This window comes from Onychostoma macrolepis, chromosome 02, assembly GCF_012432095.1.
Source record: "Onychostoma macrolepis isolate SWU-2019 chromosome 02, ASM1243209v1, whole genome shotgun sequence".
NCBI lineage: Eukaryota > Metazoa > Chordata > Actinopteri > Cypriniformes > Cyprinidae > Onychostoma > Onychostoma macrolepis.
Genome location: NC_081156.1, coordinates 28,657,332 through 28,675,797, shown reverse-complemented (window position 1 = coordinate 28,675,797; position 18,466 = coordinate 28,657,332). Strand labels below are relative to the sequence as shown.

The following is an 18,466-nucleotide window of genomic DNA, read 5'->3' as shown; positions in this document are numbered from 1 at the left end:
ATAACAACAATGTACTAGTCTATCACTCATTCTCTGATCCACACAATTTCAATAGCATCCTCAGGTGAGAGTCTAACTAATAATCAGACAGGAAGAGGTCATATTTCTTATAGCAGTAGCTGAAGAAATGACAGCAGACCATCAGTTGCATGTGTGTTGCATGCACAGACACATAGTTTTTGACCTGCTAAGATATGTAACGCATGAAAAATCAGAAATACTGCTTTTCTCAGTCTAACTTTACATAAAATTGCACAATGTTTGTAATATGTTCTTTGTGCTCCTTGTAAATCAGGTCCCTTTTACAGTTAATTTGTGTTGAGAATTGCTAAGAAACTGTGCTTATGGTTTTTGTGTTCTTTTTTTTCTCTTGTCATTTTAGAGTTCTTACCTGGTGATGATTGACACTTTAATGATGGAGTACACAGTTGAAATGGTCAGCGTGGAGAGAGTGCTGACCTGCATACAGAAATGTACTCCTTTCCTTCTCGAGGAAGTCTTCCCTTATGATGCTGAAGAGGCCGTGACAACATGGATCAACAAGGTGAGATGCCTACAACTCACATTACAATATGTAAACATATTGCCTGCATGTAACTTTTAGTGAATATCGGAATGTGTACTTTTATCTTAGCTGATTTCAGATTACCCAGAATGCTAATTGGGAAACAACAATTGTTGTTCTGCATACACTACATTTTAAAAAAACATCTTTGAAAAAAAATAGATATAATCTTAACACGCACAAAATCATTTACTCATTGTCAAATCATTTCAAACTTTTTCTCTTCTGGGGTACACAAAAGAACATATTTTTTGAAAAAGGTCTCAGTGTTTTTTCCCTCTATACATTGCAAGTCATTGGAGCCCAATGTTGTTTGAACCTAGCGTTTTTAATAAATGTTTTAAATTACTTTTTGTGTTGTACAGAAGAAAGTGATTTGAAAGGACATGAGATTGAGTAAACGATTATACATTTTTAATTTTCTTTGAAGTTATATTTATTATTATTATTTGCATCTTTCCAGTTCATGGGTCCCCTGTGGCTCAGTTTGACATGTCCAGAATTAACAGACACATAACATCAGTCAAATACAAACAGGTACATTTTATTATAATTTCATTCAAAATGTGTTTTTCTGCTTTCTAGGTAAGTGTGGTTAAATGTTTAAAAATAATGATCTATCTGTCATCTTCATACTGAATATCGTAAGCAAGTGGTCCATCCATGGCAAAGCCGATGTAGAAGGACACATTCTCTGTGCTGTAGCCACTTCTCACTCCACCAAGAAATGCAGGACGCAATGGGATCTTAAGATTTCCATACTCTGTGAAGACCTCACCTTGTTCAATTGTACCACTCACTCTGAGGAGCTTGCTGTTTATTGAGATTTCCTTGAAGATTTCTCCTGTTTGCCAGAGAATGTTGCGATACTTCACGCTACTGACACTCTCAGATCTGTCAAGGGAAACTTTAGTCACCAGCCTCTGTATTCCATCAGATTTTCCCAAGAAGAAGTGTGCAATGGTTGACCTTGTTCTGTACATATGAGAGAGATTCTTTCTTGCAGAGCTTCTAATTTTATCAACATATAGCTTAATGCTAGCACTGGTGACATTTCTTTCTGGCCAGAGCAACAGTATGGCAAGATAGAAAGGCTCTGGGTATTGGTGCTGCAGACCAGCATCTTGCAGAACGTCTTTTAAAAGCTCATTGAGGTCCTCAAGGCATTTTGAAAACTTTGAATTTGGCCAAATTAACTTAAGTATTATATGTGCAAGCAGGTGATTTGTTTTGTCCTTGATACTTTTATTGGGAGAATTCTCATGTATGAAAGAGTATTTCTCAGCAATCTTTTGTACCGTCTCTCTTTTGTGCTCCAAAAACTGAAGAAGGCCTGGGAATGTATCTGCCCTGTTTTTCTCTAGGAACATTCGGCATTCTTTAATTTCCTTGTCCAAACTCAGTGTTGGTTTCTGCTTTTGCTCTTTTTGCATCTCCTCAACAGAGGTGCAGAATAAAGAGATGTATTGTTGATAGTGTTCTGAGATCCTCTTGCGAGTCTTTGCATCTCTCATATTGTCAGATCCCTTTTCTTTCATGTAAGTGAAGTAAATTTCAAGGAAGTCAAAAGCCTCTTTCACCTGTGATTTTAAAGATGTAAGGAAAGATTCATAGTCCTGAAGAACAGCAACAAATTCATGATTGGATTCATTTTTAGAAACTGGGATGTTTGAGCAGGGCAGGTTTCCTTTGAGAAAGCTCTGGATGTAATGATCTTTCATTGGATCATCGTTCTCAAACAATGGCAGTTTTTTGACGATGTCAAAAACAGTCATGGCTGTGTCGATTTCACCCATGTAGCCAGATATATTATATGGGCTTAGCTTTCTGTGAAGTTCCTCTTCTGTTTCAAGAACATCATCTGTCTTTGCCAAGGTTTGGGCTTTTCTGAAAGCTTTGGTGGCTGTGTTTGCTAACTCAAGATATTCCCTCAAGTCTTCAGCTGTGCATGGTTTCTTCTCTTGCTTTATACACTCCAGTTTGTGTTTCAATTCACTTTTTGCAACTTGTCCAACTGTATCTACTGTGTACGAATTTTCTTTGATGGATTTAGCAATGTCTGCCCACCTTTTAGCTTCAGCAAAGTTCTTCTTTTTCAGGTACAAATGTCTTGCTAGAGCCTGAGGAATTGTGAAGTCTTTATCAAATCTTTGCGAAGCTGTAATAAAAATGGTTTGTATTTTATTCAGACCATCTTCTCCTGAGTTTATGTCTTCTATCATTGGTGAAAACAGGGTGTCTTTCTCATCACCTTCTGTCTTGCGTTGACGAGTGATCAGCATGCTTTTCATCGATTGAACAAGAATGTCCTTCACTGCAAAGGTTTTGAAGAAGGCATCACAATGCAGCATGTCAAGAACTATGTCAGCCCTGGAGCAGTTATGTGTCTTCTCTAGTTGTTTGACACATTCTGTTGCAAGATGTTGGTGAACAAAGCGAATTGCTTTAAATCCCCCGTATTCTTCTGCCCCGAATTCAATCAACAAACAGGAGTAGGGCTCCATTTTGTCCAGCACAGACTCTCTTCCCCACAATTTATTTTTGATGCCCAGAAAATCTTCGCATATAGATCTTGAGACGGCTGGTTCAGCAACATATGAATTTAGCAAAGCCAGTATGCAGAAAAGCCGTGTTTGTTTACTCTCTGAAACTCTGAAATCTTTCAGAATGTTAGTTGCAACATTTGCAACATACTCTGGGTCGAAATTAGATTTCATGATCATAAAACTGTAGAAGTTCTCAGTTGTGAAAGACTTTATTTCTTGAAGTTCTTTAAGCTTCATTTCAAAAGCACATTTTTCTTTGTCAGACAATTCTGCGGTAATGAACTCACTCTGAGCAAGACTTTTCTTGTGTCTGTCTTTTGGAGTTTTTGTACGTATGCAATTTAAGATGATAACCAATGCACCTGTTTCTCTCGTGAATTTTCTCAAGGAATGCTGTAGTTCAAGTGTGTTTTCGGTTTCCTCTGAGTCTTCCACTAGTAGCAAGACTGGTGTTTTTAATGAATGCTCACTTTTTCCACACTTTATCAGATGAGCAACATGTTGGGCTACTTCTTCCTTTGAAATGGTGTTGTCTTTCAGCACTGCACATCTGAATTCTTTTCGCAGATTCCACATCACATGCATGGCCATGGTGGTGCCGCCACACCCTGGGTGATGAAAGAGATTCACTATGACACAAGTGCTTTTGGTATTTCTGGTCTGCGATCTGATACTATTCTCTAATTTTGAGTGTTTGTCACGTTTTATGAATGGCTTTGCTGCAGGTTGCTCTGAGAAATAGAAGTTCCACCATTTCACTTTGCCTCCTCTGTAGAACTCAGACTCGGTTTTAATTTTGAACTCTTCAAATTCTGCAGAACTCTCATCGTATTCGTTTTCACATTCATTTTCACACAGGATATTAAGGGATGTCATACGATCCTCATCTTTCTTTTGTAGAATCACCGTACTGCCCTCAGCAGATGGAAGAAGTCTCTGAGCATTTTGCTTGTTCTGGCCCAGTTTCAGTATTGTCCCATTGATTTCACTGAGCTCCAGATCATATATACTCTGGTGGCTGATGTCATGTTCACATCTGGCTTGAATGAAATCCCTCCATTTTTGAAAGGATGCATCTGAAGTGCAAATACTTAATATGTTTTCTGTACCCAAAAGGTTTTTATAAAATGACATGAATGTGTCAAAAACTGGATCATTCATGGCCTCAACAGTGGAGAGGAGGAGGAATATGACTAAGAATCGTCCTCTTGGAAGAGTGTCTGGTTTGCAGATGAATGAGATCATGTCCTGTACTTCTCCAGCTTTATGTTTTAACCATTCACTTGGTCTGAGTGGTCTGTCAGATTCAGTGTTGAGGTCTTCTCTGCCATTACAAAATACCCAACTTGTTTGTTTGTACAGGTTGAGATTGTTAGCAAGAGTTCCTGGATCTCCATGGAACTGGCTTGGTTTGTGAAGATTTGCAATCCGAACATCTCTGTAGTTGTGGCAGGACCCATTTACTACAGACTTTGGATCAAAGTCCAATACACAAAACAGTTTCAGTGTTGTCATGAATTGAAGATGCTGGAGTTGTTCGGGGTGACTTTTGTTTGTTACAATGATGTAGTAATCATAATGATCCAGTCTATTTCCTCCACATGTCAACAGATTCTTTAGCTTTTCCCCCTGGTTTGATGTTCCTTTGCTTTCAGGCCTCTTTTCTGCCTCCTTCCTCCTGTTGTCCATAACATTTAATTGGTCATTTATTCGGGACAGTTCATCATGTAAGTCTCTTGGATTACCAATTTTATAGAGATCTCTGGTCGCAGCACCGTCTCTGATGAAGAGTGATTTTCCTTTGCTCTTTTTCCATTGATTGTCGTCATCCAGAGTCTGTATATAAAACAGCTTGCCATGAACTATGCTGTAGGATGGAACAACATCCACCTCTATGACATATTTGCCAGACTGGGTGCCATCAGGGCACAGCACTTCTACAAAGCGTGGTTGTCTGATGCAAGTCTTTGCTTCATGTGTGTGCTCTTCAAAGTATGATTTAATGCCCTGATTAAAATGATCAATGATAGTGTCCTTCTTCTCAACACTGACCCCAATAATCTCAGCATGAGCATATTGAGAATCTTTGGAGTCTGCTACACCAAAGTGGATGGTTCCATTTGTGCGGCTGTTCATACACCCAGCAGCAAACCGAAACACCTCTTTATTGAACTTCTTCTTCATCACATCAATGTCATCTGTTCTGCCCATAAACTTGTACTCATGAACTGGATCTGTCAGATTACCTGGTCCCGACTCTGGTGGTAGAGTGTAGTTCTGAATATATCGATGAGAAACAGAGTTCTGATCAAATGGATAGAGACTACACGAGTGCTGTCCGAATCCAGAACTGCTCATGTTGTTTTCTGTTTCAACTATTTTATCAGCGTTAATGCTTGATGTTTTAGGGTCAGCTGACTCTGTTGGTACGGTTTCTTTCAAAGATGTACAAAGAGAAGTTCCTGAGGGTGAAATATTTTTATTTTGTGAAGGGGGTGCGCTTAACGGTTCACTTGGTTGTGAGTCTTCTATTTCATTGCTTCTTTGAGTGATGTTATCCTTTGAATCTTCTCCAAAATGTATTATTTCTTCTATGGAATTAGACCTTCTAAATTCTGTTTTTTCTGTTTTGCGTGATTTTCTCTTGGATTTTTTATTATTTCTAGATATTTTTGTTTGATCTGTTGAAATGCTGTCTTTGTTTTCCACTGTTGCGTCTAGCCTGGCTTCTGTTTGTTGTGTGTAGGAAGAATATGATTCTTGTTGTTCCTTCTTTAACGTCTCTAACCGGGTGATAATCTTAACAGCTGGACCCTGCTTCATTCCAAGTTCTTGCAGATGTTTGGGCTGGTAACAGACTAGTTCTTCCCCTGATACTTCTTCCTCATACAGCTTGTCTGCATGTTTTTTATCCACTTTAATCACCTCAGTCAGCCAGTAATGAACCTGCTCTCTCGTCCACTCCTCTACTCGAAGAGGAAGTTCTGTCTGTTGACTCACTGTAGCCATACTATAAAAAAAAAAAAACTAATTAATAAATTAAGGTATGTTTATATCTGATTTCTGCACAATATACAACAGTCAAATCACGGACCAAGCCATATGAATCAAGCAGTTTAATCCAAGTCTTCTGAAGAGACACAATCGCTTTATATATCAAGGTTCCTCAAATCCAGCCCTGGAGGGCCAATAACTTGCAGAGTTTAGTTCAATCCCTGATCACAACCACCTACCCATTATTTTTTTAGTAACTCTGAAGACCTTGATTAGCTCGCTCAAGTGTTTTTTTAGGGCTGAAGCTAAACACTGCAGGGCACTGGCCCTCCAGGGCTGGATTTGAGGAACTCTGCTGTATGTGATTAACATTTAATTTATGCTTTAAAGCAGTGGCCACAAACCTTTTTAAGCCCAGGATCCTGACCTCGGCCTTTATGAAAGACAAGATCTAGCTATTGAAGAATTGATAGGAAAAGACTAGGGGTGCTCCAATCAGGATTCCGTGAGCTGTATGCGATTTCCAGTGTGTATTGCAGACCATGTGCGGTACATAAGTGGTGCAGAATCAGCTTTCACACAGGAGTCCACTACTGATCCATGTTTACCACAAACACAACATTTATCCATTAATTTGATTTCAAATCCAAACATTGTTACTGAAAATGCTTTTTCAGCATTGTGATTCTTTTTTTACACAGTATAGTAATACAATAGTTCATAGACGTGTTTAAACGCAATAAATATAAGCAACACATTATTCAAATTTTACTACTACTTCTAGATTTATATAGTAAGTTGTGGCAAAACATTTAAACTACTTTTCTTAAGTTATCACAAACATTCTAAATTAAAACTTACCACTGAAAGAAATGGCTCTACTGCCTTTTCTTTTGCATTTAAATCTTTATTACAAGCAATCCTGCAGTTCACAAAGAACTTAGTTTTTCTACTTCCACGAGTGCCATTATTGCCTTGTTTATCTAAAAGTGCTCTTTTCCTTTAAACCTAGCCAAAAACCATGTGTGTTGACTGTTAAACACAGACTTTAATTATATGCATTGTAATTACTACATTTTCGTGTCAATCCATGTTCATACTTATCGCAAACAATGCGCTGTTACTTTAATTCAGCGCTTGCAGCACAGCAAAAATAGACTCGGTGCAGAAACAATCGCTGCACTACTGCAGTGCAGACACACCGCTCCTGGAAAGCACTGCCGGACCGCAACCGCGTGCAGTGTGAACGCTTTCATCCGTTAACATGAGCGCGGAAAATATACGCACTGCAAACGGAGTAATATGAACCTGGTGAACCTGGCAAACCTGGTAATGTGCATGAGAGCGCACAGTCTCCAGGAGGGCGCGCGAGCGCTGAATGGTTAAACACTGGCAAGAATTACAAAGAAATGCAATTTTTAAATATAAGTGACGAAGCGACACTGCCTCGATTGTGCAAGTGACAATTCCTGTGTCAGCTGTGCAGTGCAGCTCGCTTACAGTGCAGACGTGATGTGATTTGAAGTCACTTGCGCATTTTGAGAGGGAAAGAGAGAGCGAGCACGTGGTGATTCACTCACGGCAAGCTGTTTGTGAAATTACGCCTCACAGAAAGTTTTCAAATTACTTTAGAAGTTATTTAATGAAGAAATGTTTATATGAATTGTACCTCACCTTCAGCCATAGGCGCAGGGTGAACCAACTCCAGGGTAAGGCTAAAAGCAGCCAAATCGATTAACTACAAAGTTTATAGCTTTTTCATTGATGATTGCAGTGTTACTGATTTTAATTTTAGGCCTATAATTGATTGTATAATAAACCTGTTTTGAAAGACCTTTTTAAAAACATTTTCAATGAGGAGTAGGCTACTCTTTATTATCCTCGCAGCGCATCAGTTATGGGGTGATGCGCTATGGTTTATGTTTTTCTGCTTTAAAGGGGTAGTTCACCCAAAATTTAAAATTCTGTTATTTATTACTCACCCTCATGTTTTTCCAAACCCGTGAGACCTTTGTTCATCTTCAGAACACAAATTAAGCTATTTTTGATTAAATCTGAGAGTTCTCTGATCCTCATAGACAGCAAGGGTCCTACCACGTTCAAGGTCCAGAAAGGCACCAAGAACATCGGCAAAATAGGCCATGTGACATTAGTGGTTCAACCTTAATTTTATGAAGCTATGAGAATACCTTTTCTGTACAAAAAAAAGCAAAAATAATGATGACTTCTCCCCTGAGTAACCATCTACCATGACACATGCGCATGCTTTCCTCAGCTCGTTATCAAGGCACAGCGCATGAGTGTTCTACGTCAGCAGCACCACACGCATGCGTCGTGGTACTCTCCATAATGGCGGTAGATGGTTACTCAAGTGAGAAGAATTGTTCAATAAAGTCATAATTTTAGTTTTTTTTTTAGCTCAAAAAGTAATCTCGTAGCTTCTTAAAATTAAGGTTTAACCACTGATGTCACATGGACTATTTTGTCGATGTTCTTGGTACCTTTCAGGACCTTGCACGTGGTAGAACCCTTGGTGTCTATGGGAGGGTCAGAGAGGTCTCGGATTTCATAAAAAATACCTTAATTTGTGTTCCAAAGATGAACGAAGGTCTTACAGGTTTGGAACGACATAAGGGTGAGTAATTAATGACAGAATTTTCATTTTCGTGTGAACTACCCCTTTAATTCACATATAAGCACTCCATGTACGCATGTGCATTGATCCAGGTTTTTATAATTAGGATTCTCTGTATGACCATGTTCATTGGCTTTTGCAACACCACAATATAAAAATCTTATACTTAGCTTTATTGCAATTAAAGATTAGAAGTATTTTAGGAGTACACTAATTATTTGAGAACTCCTGAAATGTTGTATTCATCTTTAAATCTGGTACTTTTTTGACATTTAAACAAATATGTCCAAGAGTTTGTCTGTTTATTTGTGGTGACAGACAAAACTGCTTATGGTGTTAAATCATAAAAGTATCCTTATTGCAAGAAGTAGAACATCAAAAATATAGATAATAAATAGATAATAGAGATCATAGTATGTTCTGTTTGTTTATCTTACCTCTCATGAAGTATGAAAACACTATGCTCTGTCCATCCCTTAAGTTACCATCCATCCATCTGACAAGACAAGTAAAGAGAATGACATATTTGAATTAAATTCACACAAAGTAATTCACTGTTCCAAAGGCCAATAACACTACACTAAGGAGTAACTGATAATTGTGCACATGGGCATTGTTTCTGTAAATCAACTTTATACACTTTATATTGTTGTTTAATTCATTGTATTACTATTGTATGTTTCTTTGTAATTAACTGTGAAATTTACTAGCAATTTCTGAGTGAACTTAATTTTCATGAAAGTAAAAAAAATAAAATAAACTTTCATGAAAATTAAGTTCACTCAGAAATTGCTAGTAAATTTCACAGTTAATTACAAAGAAACATACAGTAGTAATACAATGAATTAAACAACAATTTGAAGTAGACAGACTGAAATAGTATTTGCTACTAAAACATACACCAAACCTTTTTTTTTTTTACTGTTTAACCTATAAAAGCATGGTTCACTTAAATCATAGACTTGATGGAAATAAAATTATGTACTGACATGTTATTTCTCATATGCATGTAAACGTGTAAAGAAAAATCTTGTGTGTGTGCATGAATGTTTATTTGTGCTCATCCCTACGTAGGCTATAAGTATGTGTACATCAACATCTTAGGGACCTTCTGACCCAAGAACAGAGAGTTTGAGATATAGGAGAACCCTCCACAGTTCAAAAGGTGAGAAGATATTAACATTTTTTATTTTATTTTTTTTAATTGCTCTGAAACAATTATTCTTTCCTTAAGTTTGTATGCTGTTGAAAACTGCTGCCATTGAAGACTACAGTCACAGTGATAAATTAACGCCATTAAATAAATGATAAAGACATAAGTTTACTTTCAACAGATTTGATCTGATTTACAATCATATCCACTCAAAACATTCCTTTTCCAAAATTTTCTACATCTTACCATGGCTACAGCATAGGCTCATACAAATTTGTCGTTCCTTTGCTACTTTAAATACAATACAAGGTATCAGCTTTCATATTTTGTCAATTTTATCACAAAATACAGACAACATACAGTCATGGCCAAAAATATCGGCATCCTTGGTAAATATGATCAAAGAAGGCTGTGAAAATGTATCTACATTGTTAATCCTTTTGATCTTTTATTTTAAAAAAGTTCACAAAAATCTAACCTTTCATTGGATAATGAGAATTTAAAATGGGGGGAAATATCATTATGAAATAAATGTTGTTCTCAAATACACGTTGGACACAATTATTGGCACCCCTAGAAATTCTTATGAGTAAAATATCTCTGAAGTATATTCCCATTCATATTCACAATTTTGAGCACTCCAGGGTGATTATGAACATGAAATTTCCAATCAACATAAAATGTTACGAAACTGCCTGGAAGAGGACGTGTGTCTATATCGTCCTAATGCACGGTGAGAAGGAGAGTTTGAGTGGCTAAAGACTCTCCAAGGACCACAGCTGGAGAATTGCAGAAAATAGTTGAGTCTCGGGGTCAGAAAACCTTAAAAAAAAAAAAAAAAAGTGTCAAACAGCACCTACATCACCACATGTTGTTTGGGAGGGTTTCAAGAAACAAATCTCCTCGCTCATCCAAAAACAAACTCCAGCATATTCAGTTATCAGACACGACTGGAACTTCAAATGGGACTGGCTTCTATGGTCAGATGAAACTAAAAAATGAGCTTTTTAGCAGCAAACACTCAAGATGGGTTTGGTGAACACAGGGATAAAAAGTACCCCATGTGTACAATGAAATATACTGCTGTATTTTGGATGTGTTGGGCCTATATTTCTAATGGAGTTCCTGGACATCTTGTTTAGACACATGGCATCATGGATTCTATCAAATACCAACAGATAAAAGAATCAATATGTGACTTACTCTGTTAGAAATCTTATAATGGGCATTGTTTGGATCTTCCAACCGTACAATAATCCAAACACAAACCTCAAAAACAACACAAAAATGGGTCACTGAGCACAAAACCAAGCTTCTGCTATGACCATTCCAGTCCTCTGGCCTGAACCCTGTAGAAAATGAATGAGGTGAACTGAAGAGAAGAAGCACCAACATGGAGCTGGGAATCTAAAGGGTCTGGAGTGGTTCTGGATGAAGGAATGGTCTCTGACCTCTTGTCAGGTGTTCTCTAACCTCATCAGGCATTATAGGAGAAAATTTAGAGCTGTTAAACTGGCAAATGGAGGTTTCAAAAAGTATTGAATAAAAGGGTGCCGTTAATTGTGGCCAATGTGTATTAGAGAAAAACATTTATTTCATAATGATATTTCCCCCCATTTTAAATTATTCTTATCCAATGAAAGGTTAGATTTTTGTGAATTTTTTAACTAAAAGATCAAAAGGATTAACAATGCAGATTAATTTTCTCAGACTTTTTTGATCATATTTACCAAGGGTGCCAATATTTTTGGCCATGACTGTATGTGATTTTGTTGCTCTTTAATGTGCCGTTTACTAGTGCCTCAGCTGCAAGCGGCACGTGAACCGATCATCTCTTCCTCTTTACTACTATTTTAAAAATAAACATGAATGAACATCAGAAGGTATGTTAAAACAGCACTTCTCAAACATGTCCTAGGGACCCCCAACCACTGCACATTTTGTATAGTCTTGTTCAGACAATCCAAAACTGTATTAAAAAAAATGAAAATTAAAAATCACATGAAATCCGATTTTTACAAATCCGTTTCAAGCTACATTCATATGCTCAATGCTCGATATGGCCGCTCTATCGAAGGAAGCCCCGCCTTCTGAATAAAAGAGTCAACCACTAATCGGTAAAGGGTTTTTCCTGCATAAAGGATTATGAGGCAGCCGCCTCTGCCAAATTTTGTGTCACCTCTGGTTGTCGACAAAACTCGGCAGTCATGTGCAAGAGTCACTGAACAGCTGTCCATTAGAGCTTTTAGTTCAAAAGAGTGCATATTTGGAAAATTACTGATATTTTTATATTTGATTGATATTTCTTTACACAGAATCATAATTTTTATTCATTTTCCACTGATTTATGCGATCTGATGAGCATTAAAGGGGACCTATTATCAGGGGTGCACATAAATGGTACGCAGGTCCGCATGCACGACCAAAATAAAAAATGCGCTGTGTAAATAAGTTCATACCGCGCATTTGCGTACCGACATGGTTGACAGCTGTTAATGCACAATTACCGTTTTAGATTGACAAACTGTATTGCACAAGATTTCTATTCAAATGAAAGCATTAATCTAGGCTACCTGGAAGTGCTTGTACTTGCCGGCAACCCGCCAAAATAAAAGCTTGCTGATTTTAAGTTTGAAATGATAAATTCATATTTTAAAAAAGTAAATATTAGCATTTTATTTTTAAGTTAACTATAAAATAATTGTATTTGATACTCCCTTTTTATTTTAGAATATAATAGTATAATCACACTTTCTTATTTTGTTTATTTTATTTTAAAAAATAACTAAAAGTGCAATAATATTATCACTATTATAAATGTTTTTTTTTTATATAGTTATATTTAATGGGTCACACTGTGCGCAGTGTGAGGACCAAACCAAATCTCCAGGTTCTCTTATGAGAACCAGGCTGAAAAACTTATGTGCACCCCTGCCTATTATGCCCCTTTTTACAAGATGTAAAATAAGTCTCTGATGTCCCCAGTGTGTGTGAGGTTTTAGCTCAAAATACCCCACAAATAATTTTTTATAGCTTGTTAAATTTGCCACTTTTAGAGTATGAGCCAAAATGTGCGGTTGTGTGTCCCTTTAAATGCAAATGAGCTGGTGCTCCCGGCCCCCTTTTCAGAAGAGGGCGGAGCTTCAAGAGCTCAAGCTCCAGCAATACTGATGCTGGTCTTTGCAAATAAACATTCCACTATTAGCACAAGCCTGTTATCTTTACAGAAAACATACTCTGTTTAAAAGTCAGTCTTCTGATTGTACTGTGCATAATAAATGATTATTTATGAATTACACAGAAGAGGAGCATGGCACGATAAAAATAACGACAGCTGGTCTCATTGTGCCTTCACATGCCATCACAAACTTTATAAGTCACTTGTGATTATGAGCTCGACAAATTCAAGCTGTCGATTTCACATTGCTTTCATATGCTCCAGGTGGATGCTGCACACTGGTGGTGAGGAGAGACCCCCAACATGATTGTAAAGCGTTTGGGTGTACAGCAATACAGGTCGACCGATAGTGGATTTTACCAATACCGATAGCTAGGTTGGACCACACTGGCCGATACCGATTAATCAACCGATAGTTTTTAAAATGGATACTGAACAAAAACTAAAATAGAGCTTTACTATTTAAAAAAAAGCAGTAACAGTACTGAACCATACTTTGTAAATGAATAAAATGTTTGTATTAATATTAATTATTATATTGATCATTAAAGTTATTTCATAGTTCACTAATGTTAAAAGAAGAAACTTTAAAATTTAAAAATGAAGCCTATTAGTAATAGTAAATGTTGAAATGAAATGAACACACTCTAACAAGGAACAATACTTCTACAGCTTTCATTAACGTTACAAATGGACTCTTATTGTTAAGTATTACCATTTCATTTCAACAGTCATGCTTAAAGATAGCCATCTTGAAATACCAACACAAGGCCATATTAAAATTACACGCACAAGTTATTGATATTGTATGTGTACTCTCACATTTTATTTGCTGCTGTTTTAGAACACTGCATAATTATCTAATCAAAATACAAAAAAAAACATATATATGCAAGTGACCCACTGTCACAGTTGCCAAGTCCGCGTATTATACGCGACTTTGGGCTTCTTTTTTTGTAAAGTTGCGGGAAAAAATCCCTGGTCGCGGGTTGCGGTTTTTTTGGGCTTATTTTAAAAAATATGGTCGCTTGTTAGGGAAATCTGACAAGCAACTTCGTTTTCTTTATTTATGTTCGCCTGTATTCTCCAATGCATTGATTGACACTCTGTCTGCTCGCAGTTAATAGCCAACAATAATATAAGTGCTGTAGCGTAATTTGCCATATGTTCCGTCCCTCATTGGAGAAAAATCACATTCAAAAAGAAGGCGCGTGACGCTGTGATGTAGACTTAGAGGAGTGGGATGAATTTCTTTTAGCCTAATTTTTACAATGTTTTGTAATGTATTAATTATCACGGGCTGTAATAAAAAACAAGTAGTCATATCCTAATTCTGAGTAAATACATTTGGTTCGAATAGCCTGGTATAGCAAGATGTCTTAAAATGTATTTCTTTTTTTTTTTTACATTTAAACCACATTATTAGATTACCTTTTGACTTCACGAATACACATAAATGACAGCTTAATGATTTTTTATCTTTTTTATAATATTTTTTAAATATTATTATATAATATTTTCTTTTTTAATATATATTATAATTGAATATATAATTGAATATAATATTTTATATTTTTTCTATAATATTTATTATTCTATTTATTCTATTCTATTCTATCTATTTATGTGGCATTTTGTTTTTTATGTAATTTATTTGATAGTTATGTATACATTATTTTATTTTAAATGGAAGAAAAACCTGTTTTTGACCTCAAAATACAGCACTTTCCCTCTGTATATGGCTCTGGGGACGAGCAGTTTTGTGGTGCTTGGAATTCTGTATAATTAATTAAAAACAAATATTGCCACATTGATGCCTCAAGTAGGTGTAATTGTTCAAATAACACATTGTTTCATTTTAAAATATATTTAAAAAAAAATTGTAACCAAGTGTTTTTCAAGTGTAATATTTCTGTAAAGGCTAGGGACAGAAAAATTGACATTTCCATAGAATGACCACTATATATATTTTATGCTATAAATATGTGGCTATGTTACAGCTCCCCTTTGAAGCTCTTGTGCTTTTCTCCTTTTCCATCTCTCCAATCCTATTCTGCTCACAGGTGACTGGAGACGAGTTTTGTTCCCACTTTTGTTGCAGTTTGTTAATTTTTGTAAAATAGCTTTGTTTTTGCTTTTCAGATAAAAGAGTGGTTTCAGTTTAATATGTTGCAGGCTCATTTATTGGTAATAAATAATTGCTAATAAATAATATTGATGATAATAAATAATCAAAAAAATATTGGGCTTGTTTTGGGCTTGTTTTTGAAGCTGCGGTTGCTTATTTGTCTCGCGGGAGTTGGCAACTGTGCCCACTGTGCAAAAGCGCAGCGCTGCGTCTTGGAGAAGTCACAGGTGTCACACACAACAGACGCGTCAGGTCTTCAAGCAGCGGTCTAAAACTGTTTATTTAAAGGGGAGGTTAACGGTTTTTTTTCTAGGCTTGATTGTGTTTATGGGGTGCAGTCTAACATGTGTTCATGCTTAAAAACGCATTATTACTCAATCAAATCACGATGTGGTGGCTTCACTTATGTCAAAAGCAATTCTTATATATATATATATATATATATGCATTACAACAGAGGCTGATTACAACCAGAGGCTGATCACAACCAATAACAAATAAGCATAAATAATTTGCTTTCTTCAATTAACATAACGTTTTCGGTTGTGTAAATTATGTGAACGGAGATCGTTTCTGAAACGCAGTGAAAACTCCAGTATAAACGAGGATCTTTTTCATTTTAAAACGAAAACGCACTAACGTTAGTGTAAACAGGGCTTTAAGTTGGTGCAACAGATGTAAATATATCCTAGTAGGAAAGCTGCACGTAACTCATACAACACTAGTGGATTCAGACTTAAAAATTTACTCACGAATCCTTATAATTTCACACAGCAACAAACATCCAAGGCCAAGTGGACAAAAAATCCGGTCCAGAGCTCAAAGTAGCGATGGCATGCTATATTAAAATGTCAAACTTCGAGGCACGTATCGATCACACACTGCACAATTTCAAATCGTCGTCTTCTTCTCGTTAATGGCAGTTCACGCCATATATATGTATAGATGCCGCGTTCGACCGCTCCAGATATGTTGACGCGACCGCCATTTTGGAACGGTCAACTTGACGTCATTCACCATAATAATCAATAGCTGTGTCCGAAATCGCTCACTCGTTCACTTATTCACTAATCCCTAGAGTTGAGTGGACTATATCAGAAAGGAGTGAACGAAATAAATGAACGGATTCGGACGGTGACGTACACGTGAGACTTGGAGCTGTTGCAAAACATCTTCGTCACATATGTACTTATATTACCTTATTTTAGAAAATAATATTAATAGCAATAACACTCAAAATTACTTTATATTGTAATTATACATACCTCCGCGTCAGCTTTGTGGTTTCATCGATGGTATTAATTTGTTCTGTAATGCTTTTATGTTCATAATCATTAAATACTATTAAAATACTGAGAACAAAAATAAACACACATTAACATGTTCATAATTTTATGTATTTATTATTTGTAGTATCTTGAAACTCTCCCGAGCAGCGTTTTGAGCTCAGATAAGATGGTCGTAGAGCGCCCTCAGCCGACCGTTAATTTTACATCAGAATGAATACACTACAGTTGATTAACGAACATTTTTAAATTATCCACCAAATTATAATCATTTTTGTAAATTAACAACGACGCCACATCAGTAAATTAGTAAAATATTAAACTGAGTTATTATATTTCAAAATTATGGAAGCCCTCGCAACTCTGTTTCTCAAAGGCTCTGCACTAACCATAGTTTAACCATGGTAATCCATTTGCCAAAAAAAAAAAAAAAACATGGTTACTGTACTTTTACTATAATAAAATCATGGTTAATTTTTTAAGGGAAAAATATGACTCATGTTCAGTATTAGGATTTTTCTATAAAGATATTGTAATGATGTAGTTATCATTGTACTAATTTTGACATGTAGACAATTTAGAAAGTAGGCCTATAGTTTTGTTAAATCTTGAGTATTAAAGTCATGTGAGAGACATAGAGATATCAGGGCAAAATAAAGAGACTGAAAATTAAATTGAAAGTGAAGGTGCAGTTCACTTGAGAACTTTTAATTATTTTGCATGTCCCCAGCCTAAGGATTTTTTATGTGATGGCCATACAAAAAATAGGGCTGTCCGTGTTTCAGAATTTTCTTGGGTGTATAGGATGGCCTGGATGAGTGTGAGATTTCCTGGCCAGACATTTTTTCCCAGTCCGCCACTCGTGGAAACTCGAGTGGCACAGACTCATGGTTTCATTTACATGGGTGTGTGTATCGCTTGCAGTGTTTTTAGCCTCTGCTGCCTCAATATATGAGTACATGAACACATAAACATAATCTCTAGAACTTAATGAGTCACTTAATGAGCATTTTACAATTTCTTTTGAGAAAACTATCATATACAAACAGACACCAGTGTTTCAAAAAGACACTAATGTTTTAGGAGTTTAGTACAAAGAATAGGACACATACTTATTAGATAACCGTATTTGGGTTGATGTAGGCCTATATGCTTTTATTTATCTTTTTTTTAAATTAACTGTTTTTTCCCCCCCAAAGCATTGTTAGACGCAGTGTTTCCTGTAGTTATGCAAAGATTTGGTTTCAAAAACAGAATTATGGAGTCAATTTAATGCCACATATATATGCAAAAGAATATAGTTTTGGAAACGAAATGTGCTTTTTGTAAACAAAAATAAAGAATTGCAAAAGAAAATAAAGTATTGCAAGAAGAAAATAAGTTTTGCAAACAAAAATAAAAAAATTGCAAAATATAAATGTAACAGAGCAAAAGCAATGATTTTGCAATACATATTTTCCATGGCCATATTGACTAATTTATTTGCAACGCTGCTTTTAATTTGCATTTCAGTCAAGTTTGAGCTTGCGATACTGTTTTCCCCTTTGCACTTCACGTTTCTGCGCATCTCACTTCACGAGTTCACACTTACATATAATAAACTGAGTAAAGGTTTATGCGTATTTGGCATGCTGTCCAGGGAGAGGGCTCCGAGCTCGGTACTTACCCCCGAGCCCAGGGTACTCCCCCTGTATGGGGAGAGGGGTCCGAGCTCTGCATTTAGCCCAGACCCAGAGCGTTCCCCTCGTGCTGGGGTAGGAACAGGCTGAAGGTGAAGAGTCGGGGTGGTGGAGGGATGCTGAAAGACTAGAACTGATGGAGGTAAGACTGCTTTGATTATTTATAGGGGTTCTCTCTCGAGCTGATTGGATAGATGGTGTGATTGCTGATGATGAAGTGGCTGCGTTAATTATCTGCGCTTGCTCCTCCCGAAACTTGTTAATAAAACATCACTTTGTGGCTGTGAGGGACCGAGAAGTCA

General features: G+C 36.5%; 1 protein-coding gene across 4 annotated transcripts; it reads right to left on the bottom strand.

Moving 5' to 3' along the window:
- Positions 1 to 1,088: 1,088 nt before the first annotated feature.
- LOC131553022 (sterile alpha motif domain-containing protein 9-like) lies at positions 1,089 to 18,170 on the bottom strand. Of its 4 annotated transcripts, none has more exons than XM_058797350.1 (3): positions 18,152 to 18,170; positions 9,178 to 9,236; positions 1,089 to 6,121 (listed from the first exon to the last, which is right to left on the bottom strand). In XM_058797350.1, exon 3 carries the CDS (start codon positions 6,118 to 6,120, stop codon positions 1,183 to 1,185), a length of 4,938 nt encoding a protein of 1,645 aa, XP_058653333.1. In that variant the 5' UTR covers position 6,121; positions 9,178 to 9,236; positions 18,152 to 18,170; the 3' UTR covers positions 1,089 to 1,182. The 4 variants fall into 4 exon arrangements, with proteins under 4 accessions (XP_058653333.1, XP_058653326.1, XP_058653342.1 ...); XM_058797343.1 differs by lacking the exon at positions 18,152 to 18,170 and adding an exon at positions 15,952 to 16,210; XM_058797359.1 differs by lacking the exons at positions 9,178 to 9,236; positions 18,152 to 18,170 and adding an exon at positions 8,088 to 8,286.
- Positions 18,171 to 18,466: the final 296 nt, after the last annotated feature.